The sequence below is a fragment of the Sphaeramia orbicularis genome, chromosome 3, assembly GCF_902148855.1.
Source record: "Sphaeramia orbicularis chromosome 3, fSphaOr1.1, whole genome shotgun sequence".
NCBI classification, from domain to species: domain Eukaryota; kingdom Metazoa; phylum Chordata; class Actinopteri; order Kurtiformes; family Apogonidae; genus Sphaeramia; species Sphaeramia orbicularis.
The window spans coordinates 48,139,092-48,164,249 of NC_043959.1; the positions used below are offsets into that span (position 1 = coordinate 48,139,092).

A 25,158-nucleotide genomic window follows, 5' to 3' on the forward strand; every position below is an offset into this window, starting at 1 on the left:
AATGTTCCTGCATTCTTTCAGTTCTTTTCCACAGTCTGTTTGCATATTACTAGTAAATGCTGTCTCTGTGTGTATTGGCAGAGACTGTTTTTGTCTGTCATATGCCAATTCCCAAGAAGTGATTAAAACTTTTACGATTGTATTTATTTGTTAAGCTTACACACTTTTCAGAATATGCAGAACCAGTTACAAAAACAGGATTCAGATCAATGTTTAGTGCTCTTAAACTAATTTTCTGCACATTTTCTCACTGCTGTGTATTAAATATGGTATGCTATCTTTGTATCTTCTAGTGCAGAAGTATATCTGCTGATGCTTCATTAGTCTCTGTTCAGTGCACTTGTTGTTGCTGTTTGTATTACAATAACATCTGTCAGTATTCATAAATATTTTGGCTTTAATAGGGTAAAATAACTTGTGCAAAAAGGGAAACTGTGAGTGTATTTACTGGAGGACTCAGAGAAAGTCCAGTGCAGTGTTTACTAAAAAAATGGATTCACTGTCTTCAGTGATGGCATGAGTTTAAATGTTAGTGTTATTAAGGTGCAAGTGTGTGGGTGTATTCTGATGGACAGTATTTTTGTGGAGCACAAATTAAAGGTGACATCCAGGTTCCAATTTAGCACTTGAATAATAATAATAATAATAATAATAATAATAATAATGATGGATTAATTTTATGTAGCACTTTTCTATTAATGCATACTCAAAGCTGTTTAACACAACCTCTGTGCAAATAATGCACACTCGTATTTTTGCACTTTACTTTTACTTGCTTACTACATGTAGTTCTGAGTAATTAAAATTATAATAGGTGTGATCTATATTTATGGATGATTAATCCCTAATACTTTTCTTTAGTCTCACTACCCACAGTGGAAGTGTTGTTTTGATTATTGTGGTTATGATTAAAGAAGATTTGACGGAACCATTTTACAGACCGTAATTGCAAATTATATGATAATGAAAATTTCAAGGGATTTTTCATCATAAATGTTGTAAAATATCTACTTTACTCTTGTACAGCTGTGATAGTTTTGTCTGGTTTAGGTCTCATAGAGCAGAAAGGAGTAGCAAGATACTATTAAAATTTTGACATTATATTTGTAAAAATGCTTAAGTTGAGACTAAGCAGCTGAGTGTGCTGAATACACTGGGTGTCTAAGTCTGTGTATGTGTGTGTTTTGTTTGTTTTTGTTTTTTTTGGCTTTTTTTTGCTTTACACACACCTGGGTCTTTCAGGATGCACATGTGCCCATTCAGATGGTGCTGGTGTGTGCAGAGGAGAAACAGACATTGTGTTGTAGCGGGTACATTTACTCTGGATAATAAACATGATGATTAGCATCCCCTAGATGCAGCAGAGTGGCATTGCAATCTGCAGCTTTTTTATTATGCTCTCTATTGTGCTGTTACAGACATAGCAAATGTTATGGATTGTTCTCCATATAGTGGTACTGATATGTAGATTTAATATTAGCTGTGGATGAAGCTGAAATGGCTTGCTTATGGTTAGTTACAATCAAATTATTCAAGTTTATGTTATTGTTACTCCAAACCGGGAGACATTCAGTGCTTTGGTGATTTGTTATTGCTTTTAAGTCCAAATTAGTATGAAGAATCAGGAGAGAGAGCACTGAAAATGTTTATATTTTCATATCACGTCCTTTTTAGTGCTTGTCATCCCTCAAATTATAATTCCTTTTGTCTTTGAAGATAATAGGCCATAAATTGTCCTTGTTTGTGAGCCAACTCCCTGAAAGCTCACTGTTTATGAGTTTTGCCACGAGGTATCTAATGGCTAAGCACCACTGCTGAGTCTCAGTGTCCTGTAAAGGTGAATGCCATGGTGTCCTGTCGCTTTGTCGTCTGCAGATTAATAATGCTTCTTCTAGTTAACACAGGCGCTCTTTGTCTTACATGTCTTAAATTCCTTCATCTTAACTATGCCTCTTATGTAATCATGAGTTTAAAGTGAAAAATTTTAGTTTCCTTTCCAAATGTATGAATATAACTAAGTGAAAAAGGTTCAGTAAGGTGTAGTGGAACTTTTCCTTTTACTGTCCTAGGCTATGATATAGGATATAGATTACAAGCGTTGATGGAAACTGGAAAATGAAAAGACAATGTTCATGTATTGTTAACATAGCATTAAAAGAAAATGACTTTTAGCACTGGGGGAGTTGAGTCATCTCCATATTAATGGCCAGCTTGCTGAGGGAATAGGAGGAAGGATTTTCTACCATGCGAAGAGCAGAGGGGCGTCAGAAGCCCACTGCAGTGTGAAGGTGAAAGGTTTCACAGGGAGTTGGCTGAGTGGACTCATGTTTAGGAACGTGTGATCCTCTGGATCTTTAGGAAAATGCAGATGAAATGTGAGTGAGAGGTCCAGTTTAAAGTAATGGGCAGAATGTGGTTGTTCTGGGCATAGTGACAGTGAAGTTATCCAGCCTCAGTAGCATGGACGGACTGGATGATAGGGTATGTTTTTTTTGTTTTTTTTTTTTTCTTTTACAACCGGAGGCCTGAAGCTGCCACGGCGAGACAGGAACTGTGGTAATGAGGGGGCAGAGGCTCCGGAGATGATGAGGACCCCATGTCAGTCAGAGGACGGGAATTCCCCTTCAAAACCCCAAGAATCTTTTCTCCATCCTCTGCTTTTGTACATATCATTAGTTGCGTGTTATGGAAATATCATCACGGACAAAGTCGGTTAATTTCAGCTGTGATTGCACCCCTGGAAGACTTCAGTGGCAGCTGACCTGTTCTGTTTAATTCAGCCTGTGCTGTGTCAGTCACTCTGTCCAGCAGCCATCTTTTTTCCCCTTGAAAGCACAACAAGGCTGTGATTGCTCCAGAGACCGGTGCAGTGTGCTGACAGCCCCTTTGCTGCCTGAATAATACAGTCCAGCTATGGGAGGTGAGACAAGGTGCCAAAGTCCAATTCACTTACGGGACTCGACAGCACAAAAGCCTCTGGTTTACAGAAAAGGGGCATGAATTAATAATCACCTAATTGACTCTTAAGATTTTTTCTCCACTCCAGCTCTGTCTTTTGTGCTTTCAAACGCAAGCCCACCCTATGTATCTGTCAGCAGAGGCTGGGTGCGGATGGGGATTTGTACCTAATGAGACCCCATAGTGGTCTGTGCCGAGGATACTTTATGAATCAGACACGTTCCTAATCTAAGCAGTTTCTGGGATCTGTATACTGACATTTACTGTAGTTTTAAGAACCTCACACAGGAGTATGCCTCTATCTTTGACACCCACAGCACATTTAACAAGAGACTTCTCTGTTCTTTTTGATGCTACGTATTTCCTTGTAATTGTCCTTTACTCTTGTGTGTCTTTTGTGTGTGTGTACCCATGCTAGGAACCATATTACACAACACCAAAATACACTGTTTTTACCTCTATTTCATTCCCAGCTTTACAATTTTTCGGTCATTTTTTCATCATCCTTGACAAGGTAACGCAGAATCCAGTAGTTGGATGTTAGTCATGGTGACGGTGAAAGTGTTAGGGTATAGGATCCTTAGGAGAAAGCGATTGATCAGATTTATGGAGTCCTAATTGGCCGTGACGAGAACAACTGTCTGAGTAAAGCCTCCCCAGACCACTTCCCCTCCCTCCCACTACCCTCTGGTACACATGTAGACGGACACACATACAAACACACACTCAAAAAAATAAAAAATAAAAAATAGAAATAGAGTACATCCAGACTTATGCAGCTGTTTTCGGTCCTTCTGCAGCTCTCCAGTCCCTTAGCATAAACAGCCACTTGTTTCACCCCTTTGGTGCTAATTAAATAATTGTGGAAGTGGAATATACTTACAATCAATTATGTTTATCCTCTTAATCACAAAGCTGAGAGGATACTTGTAACTACTTAATCTATGACTACTTTCTGCACTATATATATATATATATATATATATATATATATATATATATGTGTATGTGTGTGTGTGTATATATGTATGTATGTATGTATTTACAGCTGTCTATTACATACTCATACAAATTATTGCATGAAAATGTAGTCTTGTAATTTTTCCCTTCTCCCAAACTCAAACCAATTTGCAGTTCTTCTCTTACGTCAATTACATGAATTGTAGTGGCTGTCATATTTGTTTGCTTTCATTTTATGCACTATGAAGTGTCGATGTTTTTGCACGCTAAAAAGACCAGATTTTTTTTTTTTTTTTTTTAATGTGTGCTACTTTAGTCACCTCAGCTCTTATTGTGTAACTTACAGGGTAAATATTTGTTCCACATCAGTGAGGAATAAAGTGTGAAGTCAAATAGCTGTGTTCTGTATTAATGAGATGCTGATGGAAAGGGGAAAGGTCAGGATACAGAGACCAGATGTGAACAGTGCCCACAGATGACTGGCCCCTGTTTTCCTCAAGAGATGAGTTCAGGCCTGTAGGAGTAGACTGAGGTAGAGTTGAAGAGGAGGAGAAATCGTTGAGGACAGTGCCATGACTGAGAGGTTAATGTCAGGGAATGGGAGGTTCCTTTTGTTTAACATTCCCTTTGTTTATTGGCGGATGTGTTTAATAGGATTGACTGTGACTGGACCCTAATAGGGCCTCCCTGACTGATCCTAGTGTCTCTGGGAGATCTTGCAGGCTGCTCTGTCCAAAGCCAGGTCCCCCACTGGGTAATCAGCTCAACTGCCCTCATCCTGATTGGAGGTGACATTTTAATGTCTGGAGCAGGAGCGTGGTCAGCCCTGTTTAACCTGACCCCCCTGCCATACCACCCCCTCCCCTACAAATGCCCTCTGTTCTCAATTTGCCCTTCTAGGACTGTACAAATCAGGCCAAATTTAACTCTTTATGGGCTTGTTAGGGTTTGGCAAGACATCTCCTTAAGTTTCATAGTGAATTTTCCCTGCTGGTGACAAAGTGTAGAGCTTCTGCAGCTCCCCATGCAGGCTCCATGTGGATTTAGCTCCTCTATGAGCCCAAGCTTAACTGAGAGCTCAACTGTGATGCTTCTCTGTGTGCCACCTTTAGTTTCGCTTTCTCGTTTTCTTTATAAAGTCAAGTACTTTTAAAGTGGTTTGCAGGGGCTTTTGTGTGAAGCCGTGCTCTGCACACATAGAAAGGACAAGGTACTCTATTTTTTAATGTTAGTGCTGTTTGCTTTAAAAGGCTGTGAGATTTAGCATAGGAGCTAGTGAAACAGTTGGGCTGACAATATAGAAAGGGAAGGTTTTTAAAATAGACCTTCACCTTTCTCAATATCTCTGTAGCTTGACGTCTCGAGTATGACAAAGCATCAGTCTAATGTCATCTTCTAGCTCTGTAGCTTGCTTTATGTCTTGAAAAAATCTTTAAGTTATATAAAAACATGTCATACACAACATAACTTAAGTAGCTTTTATGTGAAAGGTTCAAAGATATAAAATAGAGGTTTTCCAATCTTGATGTCTTTTCTTTGTCATAGGCCACTTGAGTAGAGTGACACCACGCTACAAAAGACTTAGCTGCCAGTTTTACTTTCAAGTGCATGCAGGAACAAAGAGCAGAGAAATTTTAAAGCGATGTCAAAGTACAGTCAGTGCACAATAAAAACACTTATTAGATAGAATGTATCCCTTGGTTTTTACATTGGCTTGTTAGTGAAGTCATTGAGAACTGGAAAAAAAATGAAAAACTGTCCATAGCTCACCACAGCTGGCGTCCATTTTCTTCCTTTTAGACCTTTTGTAATAACAAAGACAATTTGATTAATACCCATGGCCTATTCTACAGGTGATGAAGGTTATCACAGAAACAAGTTAACATGTTTAAAGTTTAGGTGGAGGAGACTAGATCTCTTTATCTTCCGAACTGTATGATGAAGTCACAAGATGTTTGTGTATCTTGTCTCAAGTTTAGAAACTCATGTCGACTGAAATATGTGGTGGTGTGAAACCTAAAGCTGCACCCTGAGGCAAACTAATATTTTCATTAGAAGTTTATGGTGTTGTATGAAAGAGACAGCCCTTCAGAGCTTGTTGGCCGTGTGATCCTCGGCAGTAACAGCATGGGAAGACAAGTGTGTGGTATTTTTTATGGGGTGACATGAGTTGCTAACCACAATTTCTCTGCCCATTTCCCATTAAATTCAGTTATATCACATTTAAGAAAGACATTCCCAAGCCTTTTATCCACAGTGTTATTGATTGACCTGTTCCCAGGCTGCCAAGTCCTCACCTTGTCTTGACATGTCTGTTTGACTCTCTTTATCCCTGTGTGTTTGTGTGAATGTGTGCATATTCAGCAGTGTCCGGCCACTTGGAACAGCAGCAGTCTGATTCCCCGGTCCCCACCAAAAGGCCCTCTTCTCGCTCAGAAGCCTCCGAGAGCCCTCTCTCCTCAAAGCGTCCCAGGACAGCTGAAAAGAGTGCTTCGGAACAGGTGAGTTACAGTCTGCACATTTTTGTTCATGTTAATGCTATCAGATGTGTATAAAATACTGTGTTTTTGAAGCTCTTTTAATTAGAGGATTCTTGCTAAAGGTCATCTCATCTAAATGATCAAGCCCTCATTATAAACCTAAAAAACCTTCACATCAATTAAAAGAGAAAAAAGGTGAAAAACATTTCTCATGAATGTTAGTTATTCAGTTGGTCATCTCACCAGTAATTTTTATATTAAAAAGATTTTTTTCTTTCAAATCTTCTCAAAATTATTTTTGCCTTTCTGCGGCTTCTGTACTGCTAATTGTGTATAAGGTGGAAAATCAATATAGTATTTGACAGATGAGAGTACTTTAAAGTGGGTGCCAAGACTTAGCGGTGCTCAGTATTACACACTTGCCTGTGATCAGAGGGATCTGGCTGCTCAAGGGAAGGGTGCCCCACTCTTCCTCCTGATCTGCAGCTTCTCTTTTCTTAACAAACCAGCCCACCATGCACACATACTATGCCCATTTTGTCCCATTAACCCTCTGTGGGTTTCTCTTTTTTTTTTTTTTTTTTTTTCTTTTTGCTCTATTCCACTTTCTACTTCAGATGTACCAGTGCCCCTACTGCAAATTCACCAACACGGACCTGAATCGTCTCAGAATGCACGTGATGACGCAGCACTCTGTCCAGCCCATGTTACGCTGCCCATTATGCCAGGATATGCTCAACAACAAAATTCACCTGCAGTTCCACCTCACACACCTCCACAGTGTGGCACCTGACTGTGTGGACAAGCTTATTGCCACAGTAAGTGTTTGGATGCAGAGTTGGTTGTGGGGAAGACTGCCACGTACCATTTATTTAAACATCTTTGAGCCTTTGTTTTGTTGGACTGGTATTTATTATCCTGGTATAGCAGCTCCACATTATTTATTTAGAGCATCCAGTGCCACTGCAAATATGATGCATAAATACTTAACAATGCTTTATCCAATGTTTATATAAGTCAAGGAAATTTGTAGAAAAGCATATTAGATGAAACTGTGGTTTACAGCCTACATGAGCTGTTTTAAAAGTTATTTCTTTATCCATTCTGTCCTGTCCTGTCCTGTGTCTGTCATAATTTCACAGTTATTTGTGTTCTGGGATGGGCCCAGTACAATGAAGTCTAACTGTACTATACAGTGCTGTACAGACTCAGATTGCGTCTTAAACACTTTCTGTTTGGTCAGATGGCAGGAAGTGGGTCAGGTCAGGGAGCACTATAAGGATTCAAACCCACCAAGATGATGAGTCACTCACTTTTAATGAGTCCTTCTACATACAAAGCCTGCCAAGCTGTGAACACGATTGTCATTCCTGTCTTCTGTCCTATAAATTGCCAACATTCAATCCTTTATCAAACACAAAGAATGCTGTTAATTGTGAAATAGCTGCAGGCAATCCCATTGGCTCGCTGGAGATGATTGGACCTTTTTAAGATGCATATTTTTCTTCTCCTTTTCATTGTCTTAATGTACCCATCATCACAGAGCTTTTTCCAGCTCTCTTATAATCACAGTCATTTGGGGAGGGGAACTCATAATCTGTTTTTGTATTTTTTAATGATTTCAAGATGAGCCGGTCTCTTAGCTCCCAGTTCATTTATTACTACACTGACATTCTTTCCATGTCTATGATCACCTGTATTCTAGTCAAAACAAAGCATTTTATTATGAACGTCTAACTATAATTGTGACAGAGTTTAATCAAAATTTAATGAACTGGTTTGATGAAATTCAAGTGCAGCAGATGCAAATGCTCTATTCATTTAGCCAAAATCCTGTCACATAAGATTATTATTATTATTATTATTTATTTTTATTTTTTTAGGCTGCATAAGAACAAAACATTTTAAAATCTCAGCAATCAGCTACAGAAAGCCGTGCAGTCTGTAGTGTTTGTTGCTTAAATCAAGTGATCTTTGTGTCTCAAGTCCTGAAGTTAGATTTATATCAGCTGCAGTGCACTGGTGCACCCAGCTAGGGAGCCTACTCTCCTTGCTTCCTTTAATGCTCATCAAGGGGAAATAAAATTTTATTTGCCCTGTTTTCTTGTAAATCACAGAGCAAATCTTTGCTCTGTTCTATCCTGTGAAGCTAAATGGCTTGCTGGACAATCACAGAGTAAAACATTGCTCTGTCTGCTGCCCAGCCATCTTCAAACCCCATCTAGAGAGTAAATGGCAAGCACATTAGTATGGTACACGGCAATATTTATTTCTTTTATAGAGGTAGTAATATACTGAACTACTACAAGAGGACCATCATGGAACAGAGGTAATATAACACGTATTAAGCCAGCACCTTTTATGCAGATAGAAAGGCACTTTATTCTTTTCACATGTCTAAGGAGAGGAGTCAAATTAATTCTGAAATAGGGGACTTTTATTTCTTGCCAAGCATGTATAATGATACATTCACTCTCCCGCCCTTCATCAACCCCCACATCAGCTTTGCACTCAGTCCTCCCTTGCCTTCCTGCCGACCCGTGTCTGTCTACACATATACATATACATATGTACACATACACCTCTCCGTTCTCCCTCACTCTATGTGTCCTTTTCTTTCTGCATGAGATAGGGGTAATGAAAATATTTGTGCTTCATTAATTCTGAGTCTGGCTGCATGATAGCCATTTTGAACTATGTTTGCCAATTAGGCGGCCCAAATTAAAAGTGACCTTGGGATCCTCTGCTCTTTCCTCTAATCGCCTAATGAAGCAGTTGTCTAGAAACAGTCCACTTTGTAATGTAAATCATTTTTTTGTTTTGTGACTTTCCATGTTGGTTCCATTATTTTTCCACTTGTCATTTTTCATTTTGAATAGATAAAAGGGAGAGAGGCAACACTAACAATGAAGAAAAAGTTGAATGTTTTTGTGGTGAATTTGTGACCACATTAATCGTACACTGTTCAACTTGACTGAATGTCTACTTAACCTTAAACTCACTTTTGCTTGAATGACTCTGCACCTTTTGGGTTTGACATAGAGTTTTTATGTGGTTGCAGGTGGTGTTTTCAATATGCCTATTAGATGGGCATAATGCAAAGGGCACATATGTTAGATTCACCAGAGCATTCAGTGCATGCTAGTTTTAAACCAGGTTCCATCAGGGAACCACCACCATTTTATACTATGCATTTTACACAGCATATTTCATAATAATCTGTTTTTATCCTTAATTTAAATTTCCTCAGTGCAGTCGCATTCTGTTTGAGATTTATTAGGCATTAGATTGCAACATGAAGCATGAAAAAAGCTCAATAATAACATGTGATGAAGGACACTTTCTATTGATTAAAGTCATAGACTGTGGAGCCAGAACTATGCTTTCTTAAAAGAGGTTTCCCACTTAGAGCTTTCCCTCTCTCGTTAGGCTAAGAGTAAACTAAAAATGATGAACAGGGTGAGGTGATGTGAATCAAAGTGTAGAATTTGAAGTGTAGTCGAATCCTTTTTGGGAAATTCACTGAAGGAAGATGAAGCAGGTCCTTGTAGAAGCCTTGTTCTTCCACCTCCTTCAGTATGCAGTATTATCTGATGATGATTTTTTAAAATCTGATTGTAAATTTTGCTAATGATCCCATATCAGAAGGTTAAGGGAAAAGAAAGCGGCAAGGGGTTCTTTATTCTTAATGCCTCTCAATACATAATGTTCCAGTCACAAAAATAGACAACTTTTTTATGAAATTCTAAAATAAATTTTTTCAGCAATGACATTCTTCTTTTGATTTTTTTTGTTTTTCGTTAGCATACCAGCCAATTTAGTCTCAATTCTTCAAATGAGTAATTTTATGTAAACATTTCCAACAGAAATACTGTGACTTCTTTGCAGAATGATGCATTTCACTTCATCACAGTAATCAATTTGACAATAACATTCTGACAATAACATTAGGTAGAAGTCCTCATCAGTCCTATAGGCACTGTAATGTATGTCCCTGAGTCTGTACTCCCTGTACTCTTGTTTGTGTCTTTAGTTTTTCTATGATTATTTAAACAAAAGTACAACATTTTGCTGCCACTCTGCGAGATTATTGATTATTAACACTATAATTCCTTTGTGCTTTGTTTTCCAAGGTGACAGCAACTGAAGTACTGCCAGCAAGCATGTTTATACCTGTACCGGGTGTAGACAGAGAGTCCCAGAGTACCCCTCACGCAACAGCCAACACAAACTGTGAGGATACGAAGAAGCAAGCTGGTTAGTGTCCTATGTTAAAATGATTTTGAAAAAAAAAACAACACTCTGATTCATTTCCTTTATCCTTTGTATTGAACAAATGTTAATATAAATCATGACTGAGTAAACAGTAGATGAGCTTGAAATCTTGTAAAATGTAAGCTAAATGTAACAAATTGTTGGGTTTTTTTTCTTATTTATTCACAGATGCATCAGACACTGATCCAGAAAAGGGAGTGTCTCTCCCAACAGAAATGGCTGAAGCACGCAAGTCACCTCTAGAAGATCAACAGTCAGAGAGAGATGATGCTACAGGATTTCTATGCTGGAAAAAAGGCTGTAACCAAGTGTTTAAATCCTCCAACTCCCTCCAAATTCATTTTAATGAAGTTCACAACAAAAGGCCCCAGTTGCCGGTTTCTGATCGCCATGTCTACAAGTATCGCTGTAACCAATGCAGCCTGGCCTTCAAGACTGTGGAGAAACTACAGCTTCATTCTCAGTACCATGTGATCAGGGCAGCCACCATGTGCTGTCTCTGCCAGCGAAGCTTTAGGACGCTACAAGCCTTGAAGAAACATTTGGAAACCAACCACCTGGAGCTGAGTGAAGCAGATATCCAGCAACTCTATGGAGGCCTATTGATGAATGGTGACATTATGGTAATGGGTGACCTGTCCCTAGGTGAAGAGCATGGCAGTCTGGGAGAGGATGACAAAGATGGAGATGAAAGTGATCCAGAGGAAAAACAAAGCCCAACTGGTAGTGATTCTGGTTCACTGCAGGAAGACTCTGGATCTGAACCCAAACGTGCTTTGCCCTTCAGAAAGGGCCCCAACTTTACAATGGAGAAATTCTTGGATCCATCTCGACCTTTCAAGTGTACTGTGTGTAAAGAGTCTTTTACACAGAAGAACATTCTTCTGGTCCACTATAACTCAGTTTCCCACCTGCACAAGGTCAAGAGGGCGCTCCAGGAGTCCACTACTGGTCAGCCTGAACCCACCAGCAGCCCTGACAACAAACCTTTCAAGTGCAGCACTTGTAATGTGGCATACAGCCAAAGTTCTACTCTGGAAATTCATATGCGCTCTGTGCTACACCAGACCAAAGCAAGGGCAGCCAAACTTGAAGCAGCAGGTGGGATCACTTCTCCTGCAACTGCTACCAATTTAAGCGTTGGAGCATCCAGCATCAGCACTTCAACATCTAGTCCAAGCCCAGCCACCAACTCAACATCTAGCTCTAACAACCACAGTTCTTCTGCATCTCAACCTGCTCAAAGTATTCTTGGTGGTAACCACATTAGCCAGACACATAGTATTGAAAGCCTGGGGAATTCCTCTGTGAGCTGCCGTTCTTCACCATCTGAGAACCATGATGGAAAAAAGAATAAATTATCAGACATGATGTCTGCTAGAGGACAACAACAGCAGCTTCAGCAACAGCAACATTTAGCTCAGGCTCAAGCCCAAGCTCAAGCCCAGCTTCAACAAGAGCTCCAGCAGCAGGCTGCCCTTTTACAGTCACAGCTATTCAACCCAGCACTTCTGCAGCACTTCCCAATGACAACTGATGCACTTCTACCCCTACAACAGCAACAGTTATTGTTCCCATTCTATATCCCTGGGGCAGAATTTCAGCTGAACCCAGAGCTCAACCTTAGCAACTCAGCACTTGGCCTAGCAGGATCCACTACTAGCTCTTTGCTGGAAGATCTAAAGAACTCAGCCCAGCAGAGCTGCTTACAGCAGCAACTGATGCACCACCACCTTCAACAACAACACCAACAGCAGCAGCAGCAGCAGCAGTCACAACAGCAGCAGCAACAGTCTCACTCACAAGCTCAGGGGCAGATGGCATTGCTGCAACAGAGTGCAACTCTCCTTCAGCAGACTGATAAAAAACAGAAACCTGCAACCTCTCAGAATGAGAAAGATAGAGAAACGCTTAAAGAAAAGGACATGATTGAGAAACCAGAGGATAATACTAACAAAGACTCAGAAAGCAAGGCAAAAGACAAGAAGGACATTCAACATATTTCAATAAACATAAACCATGATACTGGCCTACCTCCACCTAGGATTGCTTCAGATGCTCGTGGAAATGCAACTAAAGCCCTACTGGAAAATTTTGGGTTTGAGTTAGTAATTCAGTACAATGAAAATAAACAGAAAGCCCAGAAAAAGACAGCTGGTCCAACAGGATCAAGTGGTCCAGGTGGGATAACAAGAGTGGTTGACCCCATTGAGGGATTAGAGAAACTGGAATGTGAAGCCTGTGGGAAGCTGTTTTCAAACATCCTTATTCTAAAGAGTCACCAGGAACATATTCACCAGGCCTTCTTTCCATTTCGATCCCTCGAGAGATTTGCCAAGGAATACAGAGAGCATTATGATAAACTCTATCCACTTAGACCATCTACACCAGAGGCTCCTCCAGCTCCTCCTCCACCTCCTCCTCCACCTCCTCCTCCACCTCCACCTCAAAGAGCTCCCACACCAAATATTCCTGTCTCTGCTGCCTCACTTACACCTCCAACTGTACCTACACCACAGCCACCAGTTCCTATGGCACAAATCCCAATGCCAATGGATCTGCCCCTCTTTTCGCCACTCATGATGCAGCCAATGTCTCTCCAGTCCTTACCCACTCAGTTGCCTCCACAGTTACCATCTGTTGAGCCAAGCCTGGCCTCAGACCTGGCCCAACTCTATCAGCAACAGCTGACACCAGCCATGCTCCAGCAGCAGCAGAACAAAAGGCCAAGGACACGCATCACAGATGACCAGCTTAGGGTCCTGCGACAATATTTTGATATCAATAACTCACCAAATGAGGAACAGATTAAAGAAATGGCGGACAAGTCTGGCCTGCCACAAAAAGTCATAAAGCACTGGTTCAGAAACACACTTTTTAAAGAGCGGCAGCGCAACAAAGATTCGCCATACAATTTCAATAATCCACCAACCACAACTTTAGAGGACACAAAAGTTGACTCTAAACCTCCTTCACCTGAGCCTCAGAAACAAGAATTTTATGGGAGTAAGAGATCTTCCAGAACGAGGTTTACTGATTACCAACTAAGAGTGTTACAAGATTTCTTTGATGCCAATGCTTATCCTAAAGATGATGAATTTGAACAGCTTTCCAACCTTTTGAGCCTTCCCACACGTGTTATTGTTGTGTGGTTCCAAAATGCTCGCCAGAAGGCAAGGAAGAATTATGAAAATCAAGGTGATGGTGGAAAAGACAGCGAACGACGAGAACTGTCCAATGACCGTTATATCCGCACCTCAAACCTAAATTACCAATGCAAGAAATGCAGTCTGGTTTTCCAGCGTATATTTGATTTAATAAAACACCAAAAGAAGCTGTGTTACAAAGATGAAGATGAGGAAGGACAGTATGACAGCCAAAATGAGGACTTCCCAGATCTTTCCCATGACTGTTATACTCCCTCTGGGTCTTCCTGCCACACTCCAATGCCCTCCTCCTCAAGCCTCTGCCCACTCCCACCCTCCACTTCAGCATTTTCACATCTCCCATCATCCACTGAGAAAGAAGCAGCATCACCAGCATCCACCTCGAACCTCTACGATGAGAAGCCCAAGCAGCTACCAGAAATATCTCCTGATCCAAGAGAAAACCAAACCTCTATCAAGCAGGAAATTGTCCATCAAACCCATTCTGAGGCACACATTAGACCTCAGAGAGATGAGAAGATTCAGTCTGTGTCCAAGCCCAACAAACATTCATCTCCTTCGTTCTCCCAGCAACAAGCACAGGGTGGCCCCTCAGCCTCTCAGACAAGCCAGGCCCCATCTCAAAGCACTCATATGAGCCTAAACCCACACCTGACCTCTGCCACACAACAACTGGCACAGCAGATGATCCCATACCAGTGTGAGCAGTGCAAGATTGGCTTTCCCTCATTTGAGCACTGGCAGGAACACCAGCAATTACACTTCCTCTCTGTGCAAAATCAATTCATCCACCCGCAATTCCTTGATCGTCCAATTGACATGCCTTTCATGCTATTTGATCCCAGCAATCCTCTTTTGGCAAGTCAACTTCTCTCTGGGGCAATGCCACAAATTCCCAGCAGCTCTGCCACCTCTCCATCCACTCCAACTTCCACCATGAACTCTCTCAAGAGGAAGTTAGAGGAAAAAGCTGGTACTAGTCCAGGAGAAAACGATAGCACAAACAGTGGGGAGGAGCCACAGAGAGACAAGCGGCTCAGAACCACCATCACACCTGAGCAGCTGGAGATCCTTTATCAAAAGTATTTATTAGATTCAAATCCTACTCGTAAAATGCTTGACCATATTGCCCATGAAGTGGGATTGAAAAAGAGAGTAGTGCAAGTCTGGTTCCAAAATACCAGAGCGAGGGAAAGAAAAGGCCAGTTTAGAGCTGTTGGGCCAGCTCAAGCGCATCGGAGGTGCCCTTTTTGTCGAGCTCTTTTCAAAGCAAAAACTGCCCTTGAGGCACATATTCGCTCTCGTCACTGGCATGAAGCAAAACGGGCTGGATATAATTTAACTCTGAGTGGCATGTTACCTGACCAGGAGGTAATGCAAAAAATGGATCATCTAGATGCATCAAGCTACTCACATATGGCCCCTACTAACAGCGATGGGCAAAGTTCCTCCATGTCACCAGTCAACAAAAGCATGGATTTGTCACCTAGGGCTCTTCTCAGCCCTTCATCCATCAAAGTTGAGGGAATGGAAGAGTTTGAGAGTGCAACAATGTCCTCTGTCAACTTGAGCTTTGATCAGAGCAAATTTGATAATGATGACTGCTCTTCTGTGAATACAGCAATCACAGACACAACTACTGGTGATGAAGCCAATGCTGATAATGACAGTGCTGATGCAAAGCAAAACCTAAACAGTAGTGATTTCCTGTCTAAGTCTGGGGGTACAGCTCCCATCCTTGAAAATGATGACCAGATGTCCTCAGGGCTTGTTAGCCCTGCAACAAGCTATTATGCTAAGGACTATGAAAATGAAAATATGATAGACCACAGTGAGACGTCCAGCCTGGCTGACCCCTGTTCACCAAGTCCTGGAGCTTCAGGTACCAGGAGCATTGATAGTGGGGACCGTCCTGGCCAAAAGCGCTTCCGAACCCAGATGACTAACCTCCAGCTTAAAGTGTTGAAATCCTGTTTTAACGACTATAGGACACCCACTATGCTGGAATGTGAAGTACTAGGCAATGACATTGGACTTCCAAAGAGAGTGGTTCAGGTGTGGTTTCAAAATGCCCGTGCCAAGGAGAAAAAGGCAAAGCTGAACATGGCTAAGCATTTTGGGATAAATCAGACATCCTATGAGGGGCCCAAGACTGAATGCACTTTGTGTGGTGTAAAGTACAGTGCTCGCCTCTCTGTGCGTGATCACATTTTCTCCCAGCAACACATCTCTAAGGTGAAGGATACCATTGGTAGCCAGATTGATAAGGAAAAAGAATACTTTGACCCAGCCACTGTCCGCCAACTTATGGCCCAGCAAGAGATGGACCGCATTAAAAAGGCTAATGAAGTTTTAGGACTAGCGCAGCAGCAGGCCATGCAACAGCAAGGGATGTTTGATAACCCCGCAATGCAAGCTTTGAATCTCCAGTCAGCCTATCCAAATCTGCAAGGCATTCCACCTGTCCTTTTGCCTGGGGTTGGTAGCCCCTCTCTTTCCAGCTTTAACTCATCTAATTCAGGTACGTCATGATTTACCATTCACTCAGTGATAAACAGCTATAAAGCAGAATGCAGTATTTCAGATGTGTTTACTTTATTATACTGAATAAGCAGTTAATACAGTAAATATTGTCTTAGTTTCATTGTGCTTAGTTGTGAGCCACAAGGTCCACAGTAGTAGGAAAAAACAGCCCACACTGATAGATTTTTGTTTTGTAACAGAAGAGGTCATTATCATTTGCATGCATTTTTCACTTTTCTCTCCTGCTTTTCTGTTCTATTGTTTAATTTTATGACATTGCTTTTTTAGTGTTAAGAACATATGCCTATTAATACTATTTTTTGTCTGCATTTGAAAACATTTCAGCTTTAACTCCTCCAAAACCTTCAAACCTCCTGAACATGCCTGGTGCCAGTGTTCCCTCTCCTAGTCTCCCCACATCTGGATTGCCCAACAAGCCTCCCTCCTCATCGTCCCTGACTGCATCCAGCCCAGCCCAGACCAACACATCTGTTTCCCACTCAAGCCCCACCTCCACATCCACCTCCTCCTCTTCAACTACACAGTCCGGTTCTCGGCCTGAACCCCCCAAAGAACGTGACGCTGAGAGGTTAAGAGAGAAGGAGAAGCCCAAGGAGAAAGCAGAGAAACCGTCTACCCCCTCATCAACTGGAAGCACCCCTGCCCCTTCAACATCTGCTGCCAGCGCCAAGAAGGAGAAACCCGACACAGCTGTGCCTGCCACCTCTATGCCTACGCCTGGTATGGAGTATGTGGTAGACCCAGCCCAACTTCAAGCCCTGCAGGCTGCCTTGGCATCAGACCCCACTGCTCTCCTCACAAACCAGTTCCTGCCCTACTTCATGCCTGGATTTTCCCCATATTACACCCCACAGATCCCTGGAGCACTCCAGGGGGGCTATCTGCAACCAATGTATGGAATGGAAAGTCTCTTCCCTTACAACCCAGCATTGTCACAAGCACTGATGGGCCTGTCTCCAGGGTCCCTGCTGCAGCATTACCAGCAATATCAGCAGAGCTTGCAGGAGGCACTACAGCAGCAGCAGCGGCAGCTTCAGCAGATCCAGCAACCCAAGGCAAGCCAAACTCCAGTTCCCCCTCAATCCTTGGGGGATCGCAAAGAATCTGCCAAAGATCCAGTTAAAACAGAGGAGCAAAAGGGCAACCCCCACAGTGAACCCCCCACTTCCTCCTCTTCTTCTTCCTCCTCCTCCTCCTCCTCTCATAAAAAAGTACCCTCTGAGCAGAATGAGATGGATGGCAAAGCTGTGGAACCCCTTGTAGACCAATACATCGTCCCCAAGGTGCAGTATAAACTGGCATGCCGCAAGTGTCAAGCAGTTTTCAACAAAGAAGAAGCGGCTATTACCCACCTTAAATCTAACTGTTTTTTCGGTCAGTCTGTTGCAAACCTGCAAGAGATGTTGCTGCGTGTCCCCGGTGGCGTAGGTGCAGGGGCTGGAAGTCTCTATGACTGCCTGGCTTGTGACACTACGTTGGATGGGGAGAAAGCACTCAGTCAACACCTGGAATCGGCATTGCACAAACACAGAACAATCAAGCGATCAGCCAGAAATGCCAAAGAGCACGCTACTAGTTTATTACCTCACTCTTCAGCCTGCTTCCCCAGTCCTAACACCGCATCTACCTCGCAGTCTGCCACTCATCCCATCAGCAGCCCCCCTACCCCGCCAACAACATCAGCCACCATGTCATCCTCTGCTGTCTCCTCTTCCCTGTGCTCCTCCTCGACTACCCCGATCAACACCACAGCTGCCGGCAAACCCTGGCCCCAGGCCCCATTCTCCAGAGCTTTAGCTGGGAAGCCCAATGCCAGTCCCTCCTCTTCTTCCTCTTCTTTTCCTCCAGTGTCCTCACCTTCAACGGTTACCTCAAGTTCATTGAGCACCTCAGGAGTTCAGACCTCGATACCAACAGACGTCTTTACCGACGAGTCTGACTCTGACAGCAGTCAGAAGTCAGCAGACAGGCTGGGCAGGACGGCGGAGGAGCCGCAGCAGCCTGGCTTTGTCAAAGACAGTAGTAGTTGTAGTAGTAATCTTGCTAGTGTAGGAACAGACTCCATCAGATTGTAAAAGAGCTTTCAGTGATGGACAATATTTAAAAAACACAAAAAGACAAAAAAAAATCACAAATGGGAAAAACATAAAAAGCAGCAATGTTAAAATACATTAAAAGTATACAAACCAATTTCAGAAAAAGATGTGTAAAGACTAACTGCAATTCCAAAGCTTGTAACCAAAAATTTAAATGTTAGTGGATTGTTTTCCCATATCAACATGCTGGTTTTCATTTTTGTTTTGTCGTTTTTGTTTTGTTTAAATCAACTGAAATACATGCATTCTAATATATGAGAATATGAAAAGATTGCTGCAGTTATGTTTTGGGTAATGGTAGAGAAATGCTGTACTGTATGGCAATGGACTGCCTCAAAGTTGACAAATGGCCCAAGAACCCTTTTTGAAGAAATATGAGTCAACAAGTTGTCCCTTTGTTTTGTAATAATTTCTACTTAATAGCACAGCCACAAAAAGCCAGTATGTACTGTATGGGAGAATAGTCTATCAGTTTTCTTGCTATTTAAGCATTCAGATACCAATGGCTTGCAAAAGTAAAGAATAATGTAATGTCTATTTTATTCTCAGGTCAACAGCTCACAGATGTTTTTTTTCTGTTACAGAAATTCATGTTTTACACCATTTGTTTCCAACGGTAGATAAGCATTTTCTCTTTTTTTTTCCTTTCTTTTATGAACTTGGTTTAATGATATATTTTAAGTTCAGTGAAATTATAATAAGGCATTGTTTCTGGGCATTCAAAAAAGGGTAAATGATTTGCTGATTTCAACATTAGGAATCTTTTTTAAAAGGGGGAAATTGCAATCCCATTATACCCAAGGAGACCATTGCAGACATGAGAACAGGTGATAAAAGAGATTTGATAAAGAAAAAAAAAAACAACCTTCTGTATTTATGATAGATTTTTGGTGTTAAGTAGAGTGTTGCATTGGAAATGAATTTAAACAGTATGGTAGGATGAAAAAAAACTTTGTGTACATTTAGCTTTTGTATTGTCCAACTTTAAGACGCTTCATTTGATGTTGTCTTGGTCATTCCAATAGACTAGATTATGGACAGGTAATTTATCTAAACTTTATTTCTGTCTTATTCTCAGCTTCTTGGGAAATGTTCACCCAAATGCCCCTCCTGACAAGGCAGGATCCTCTTTTAGAATTATTTAAATTGTATTGTTTGGTTGGTACTGCTCTAACCAAAATGAAAAAGATCCTGGGTGAAATATTATATTATATTTTATTTAATATTTGTGTTACCTTTGTGCACTTATCACTGTCTGACTCCTATTTCTCACTCTACTTGTTCCTCTCTTCGCACTTATTTTTCTCTGCTCTCCTGTGTTTGTAGATGTGTACACTACAAAGCAGGTCTTTTGTTCTTCATGTAGTGTGGCTACAGTCTTTATTTTCATTTTGACATTTTTGTTGTCAGAAATGAAAATGAAAAAAGAATACTAATAATAATTCTCACGCTTTAAGACAAAAAGAAAATCCAAAGACTAAACACTTTCACCATTGGTGCATAAAGATGAGAAAAGAGGCTTCTTTATACTTGAGAATTTGTTGCTGTTTTTAGAGGAAAGAAAACAAAGTTTAAAAGATAAAGGAGTACGCATCAGAGTTGCCGTTTTTGCTGCTTTGCAAGCAAACAGGTGGCTTTTTTACGTAAATACCAAAAACCAAAAAGGGCCCATGTCCTTGCATTGTGGAGTAGCACCGTTACAGAGCCATTGCAGTTTGTAAGATAGAGGTTATTAATCTTTGTTTGACTTTTTTGTCACATTCAAATGTCCATTTTTTAAGAAAATGTATAAGGTCTGGTCTTCAAGGACATACGTTTTGCTGCTAATGTAGAATTTTGAAAGAAAAAAAAGAGTACCTAGATGCATGCTCATTTTGCTTTTGGCTAAGCTTTAACTAAAACAAACAATAAACCAATTTCTTGCCTCTGCAACACCTTTTTTTTCTTGTTGCAAAAACGGAACTTTGAAGACTGTGAATATATGTTCCAAAGGACATTTTGCCGATTTTCTTTTTGAACAGACCAATGTTTAAAGCCAATGATCTATAACGTTTGTAAAGAACAGTGCATTCCAAATATCACAATGGATTTTTCTTAAGCAAGGACTGATCTTGTTTCATTTAATTGCTTTTAATTGTCACAATCTATTTTTTCTCATTTTTAAAGTGACTGTAAACTGTTGTGTAAATTTTTGCATCATTGGTTACTTCACAAAGTAACCTCCATATGTCATTTTGTGCTGGCATGGAACATTGCTGAAAATCCCTCCATCCAGTCAAGGTTGTTGCTCACTTGTTAAGCAAGTAATAGTGGTTACCAAAAATGTATATAATACATCTGGTACTGATGCGTCTCATAGGTTTAGTATCATTTTTGTCAACATAATACTAATCTCAGAAGGAAATGATGGCTGTTTTGCTGATGTGTGGTTGCCCCCCACCGCCCCCACCCCCTCCTGACAAAGCTACCACTGACCTGCCCCATGTGTCTACAGGGTGCCACTTCCACACATACAACAGATCACAGGTTTTTAAGGGACGTCTTCATTCCAAAGCATTATTTCTGGAAACAGTAGGAGGTTCTTTGAAGATGTCCCTTGGAAAGGTTAGGATGCTTTCATGTCCAAAGAAGTCACCCACTTCATCTTATTGCAATGGAAATGGATGTGCATAGGTACCCCCACCCTCTCACCGATGAATCTATGAACTAAAGTTTTTATTTTGTAAAACCAAAACCAAGACATGTTTAAAATTGTGAAGAACTACTTTTGGCCACTATTGTATAGCCAAGATAATTTTCCTGATGAATACAAGGCACAATCTCAGAAGTGTTTAAAGTGCTACGAGCAGTGTGATTTGGTGTTAATACTACAGCATGCTGTTGAAAGTCCGTAGATTTGGTCTGCAAGCTTGCTATTTCTCTGAAGTCCAGTTCCATGAAATACTGTTAGTTTATACTTTATTTTGGAAAATCCCTAAGTTGTACAGTTTTTTTTTTCTTTATTTTAATTTTCAGACAATGTCAGACATATATTGTTATTTTCTTATAAGTATTTGTATTTTATTTTAGTTTCTGTATATTACATTTTATCATAAATTAACACTAGCTTTAATTTGAATTGCTGAAAACAAAATCAAAAAATATGACCTGGCCACTTTATGGTGTGAAAATGTTCTTTATATTCATTGTCTCAATGATACTGTTTCTCTTGTTTCCAAAGTGTAATCTTTTTGGGCTCTTTTGTGGATGATCGAGTTGTGGTCTCTACATCAGATCCAGCCAGCATGGACTGTGTGTGAGTTTCTGTGTGTGTTTTTTGCAAGAGCCAGCATCAATTCAATTTTTTTCTTGTTTGCCTTTTATTTTTTTATATGTTACACACCAAAACAAACTGAACCACAAAGCTGGATTATGAATATCTAAAATTTAGAAAATTAAATTTTCAAGGCAATGATCAGAGATGGGAATGATAATACTGAAGCACTGAGCAGTTTTTACTTTGATTGAATATATGAATGTGGCCAAAGCTTTATGCAGTTGAAACAAAAAGAAAAAAAAATTACAAGCTGTGCCCAACACAAGTGTATATTTTATTGTGGCACAAAACGTTGTTGTGGATAACTGGATCCACTGACTTACATTGGGATACTTGATTTTAATGGACATTTACAAAGAGATAAAGACAAGGTTTTGCTGTAGACGTCATCTTTTGCCCACTGTGAAAACGAACATGTACCTGTATACAGATATAGATATATTTAAAACAAGACATCAACTTTTTTTGTTTTTCTTTTCTTTGTTTTTTTAAGATTAAGAAGGAATGAAAAGGTAAAAAAAAAAAAAAAAGGAAAAAAAAAAAAAAAAAAAAACAACCAAAAAACAAAAAAAAGGACTCTGGGAAACTTTGGAGATCTCATTATGAGGACATGAGAGGCTGTGGGCACACCAAAACTGGGCATGGGAGCTGAAGGCAGGCTCAAAACAGCTTTAAAACCACCTTCTTATTTGATTACTGACAACGCTGTATTGGGAATGGACTCTGGAACCAATGGACATGTGTGACAGAGAGGAAAGTCCTTAGATGAAACTGAACTTAAGTGGCTCCAGCTGCCTCTTTCTCCTTTCTGTCTGTCTCTTTCTTTCTCCAGCTCTGCCTCTGCTTCTGCTCTTTGATGGACATTTTCCAAATTTCAGGACAGGATGGACAGAGATGCTTGCTTCATTTTTCCCAGCTCATGTTGCTACCCGTTTCATTTCCTTGTGCTTGTCTCTGGTTGACAAGTAAAGCTCTCGAGTCAAATGGCGGCTCACCCCTATCTCTGTTGATTACATAATCTTAAAAGAATATTAATAACAGAGAGAGGGGACGGGTTCTCAAAGCTGTCATTCTTAAAGAGGCAGTTACACACTAAAAAAGCGTATTAACCAAAATTAACAACCAAACTAACAACCAAACAACCATTTGCTCCAACTTCAAAGATGAACTGTTACTTGGAGCTCTCTGTTCCTTTTGTGACTTCTGGTGCCACAATGTTTTTTTATGCTTTTAGTTTTTCTTTTTTTTTTTTCTCTTTTTTTTGTTTTCTTGAATTACTCCTCCTTCGAGCCTCATAAGCATGGCTCTGTGGCTCCAGGCAGCCCATCCGAGGGTAGAAAAAAACAGCCTTGCAATGTACAAAAAAGAGCAAGTTAAACCAAAAATGTTGTTCTTGATGTCTTTTCTATACTGTAGTCTTGTTAGCTTTTTTGTTACTGTAATTATATGATGAAGATTTCCAAACTGTACCAAATTACATGGAAACTAACATACATAAACCACATGGAACTTCAGACTTTTAAAGAAACTTTTGTCACAAAACCTTGTTGTCCTAGTTAAGTTGATTGTAGATGGTAATTGAATATACTCCTTTGAAAATATTTCATCAAGTATGTTTCTTGCTCATTGTGATACATTAAAAAAGTATGAGCATAAATTGTCATGGTTTGGGCTCATTTTTCAGTGTGTTCAGATTCCATCACTTGCTGTCGCTGACAACACTTTTACCAAGGTTTAGAGAATATGGAGAAATATTATACAATTCAGTATAGAGGTGGGACTTATTTTCCTCTGTTCTAAGTTGTAGATCTGTGTTTATATATATATATATATATATATATACACATACATACATACATACAGAGTGGGGAAGCAAAATTTACAATATTTTGAGGCAGGGATTGAAAGACTGTGTATGACCAATTAGTTTATTGAAAGTCATGAGAATTTATTTGCCACAAGAAAATGTACATAATAGAAAATGTTTTTATTCTATGTGTCCTCCTTCTTTCTCAATAACTGCCTTCACACGCTTCCTGAAACTTACGCAAGTGTTCCTCAAATATTCAGGTGACAACTTCTCCCATTCTTCTTTAATAGTATCTTCCAGACTTTATCGTAATACTTTTGCTCATAGTCATTCTCTTCTTTCCATTATAAACAGTCTTTATGGACACTCCAACTATTTTTGAAATCTCCTTTGGTGTGACGAGTGCATTCAGCAAATCACACACTCTTTGACGTTTGCTTTCCTGATTACTCATATGGGCAAAAGTTTCTGAAAAGGTATGGATAATAGTGTTAGGTATGATTATGACATCAATATATGTTTGGTTTCAAAACAATTGACGTAGTGCCTGCTGAGAAAAAACTAAATGTTCATTGTAAATTTTGCTTCCCCACCCTGTATATATTCACTGTTGTCCATAAAGTTGGAAAGATTTTGTTTTCAGACACATTCCTCTTTTTATTCCAGTTTGTACACATCAGTAATCACCTTTGACCTGGTACAATAATTACATACTGAGTCCCACTTACACTTTTATAAAGAATATATCGCATTGTCACAATCATTTCATGAAAAGAGGTTCAAATATATTATTCCAACTTTATGGGTATCAGTGTATATTTTGTATGTGTCATGAATGGACACCATAAGTACTGTTTATGATTATGCTGATGGTAAAATCAGCAAAGTAACTCCTTTTCTGGAATTATGTTATGGCCACTAATGAATATGTACTTAAGATATAAGACTCGGCTGTGTCCTATGCCATTATTTACTTATATGGCTTTATCTCCAAAGGCCCTTCAACTCACGCTACAATTAGTCAAATAAAGCCACCATATTTTTTATTAGCAAAAAAAAAAAGATGAAGAATTAAAATGCCTTGTATCTGAGGGTTTTTATTCATTATAACTGAAGATGGCTAAGCAGCCTTCATTTACAATATTACAAGTTATTTACCTGTCACACACTGTCACAGCCATGTCGATTTTTCTGTTTAAATTTCTTTAAAAACATGGTGTTGATGTTAACCCTGGAAAAGCAGTACAAAGTGAGCTGCACAGAGGCCCTGAGGTTTGAACTATTCCCACTGACATCAGAGCAGGAGCAGGGATTGAAGTAACTGACCAACAGCGCTGATCAGCCCCAACTGATATGTTACTCTCAATTTGTACCAAGAGCTATTAAAATATAAGTAGTTCTATCACTACATCCTTTTAAGACACTGAGGAAAAAAAGTAATGGCTCATAGATTAATATACAGCGTAATCTTCAATGATCCATCCAGCCTCTGAAACTGTGCTCTGAGATATGTCATTTATTACATCTAGACATTTAGTAGTATTTTAAGTAT

The 25,158-nt window shown here is 40.1% G+C and overlaps 1 protein-coding gene across 2 annotated transcripts in view; it reads left to right on the plus strand.

Moving 5' to 3' along the window:
- The window catches only part of zfhx3b (zinc finger homeobox 3b), a 288,910-nt gene extending 265,457 nt beyond the window's left edge, over positions 1–23,453 (plus strand). For both annotated transcript variants that reach the window (XM_030127560.1, XM_030127569.1), the window contains 5 exons: positions 6,283–6,419; positions 7,016–7,216; positions 10,532–10,655; positions 10,842–16,361; positions 16,709–23,453. In XM_030127560.1, coding sequence (XP_029983420.1) covers positions 6,283–6,419; positions 7,016–7,216; positions 10,532–10,655; positions 10,842–16,361; positions 16,709–18,459 — 7,733 coding nt within the window. In that variant the 3' untranslated portion in view covers positions 18,460–23,453. The remainder of the gene's footprint in view (positions 1–6,282; positions 6,420–7,015; positions 7,217–10,531; positions 10,656–10,841; positions 16,362–16,708) is intronic.
- The last annotated feature ends 1,705 nt before the right edge of the window (positions 23,454–25,158 follow it).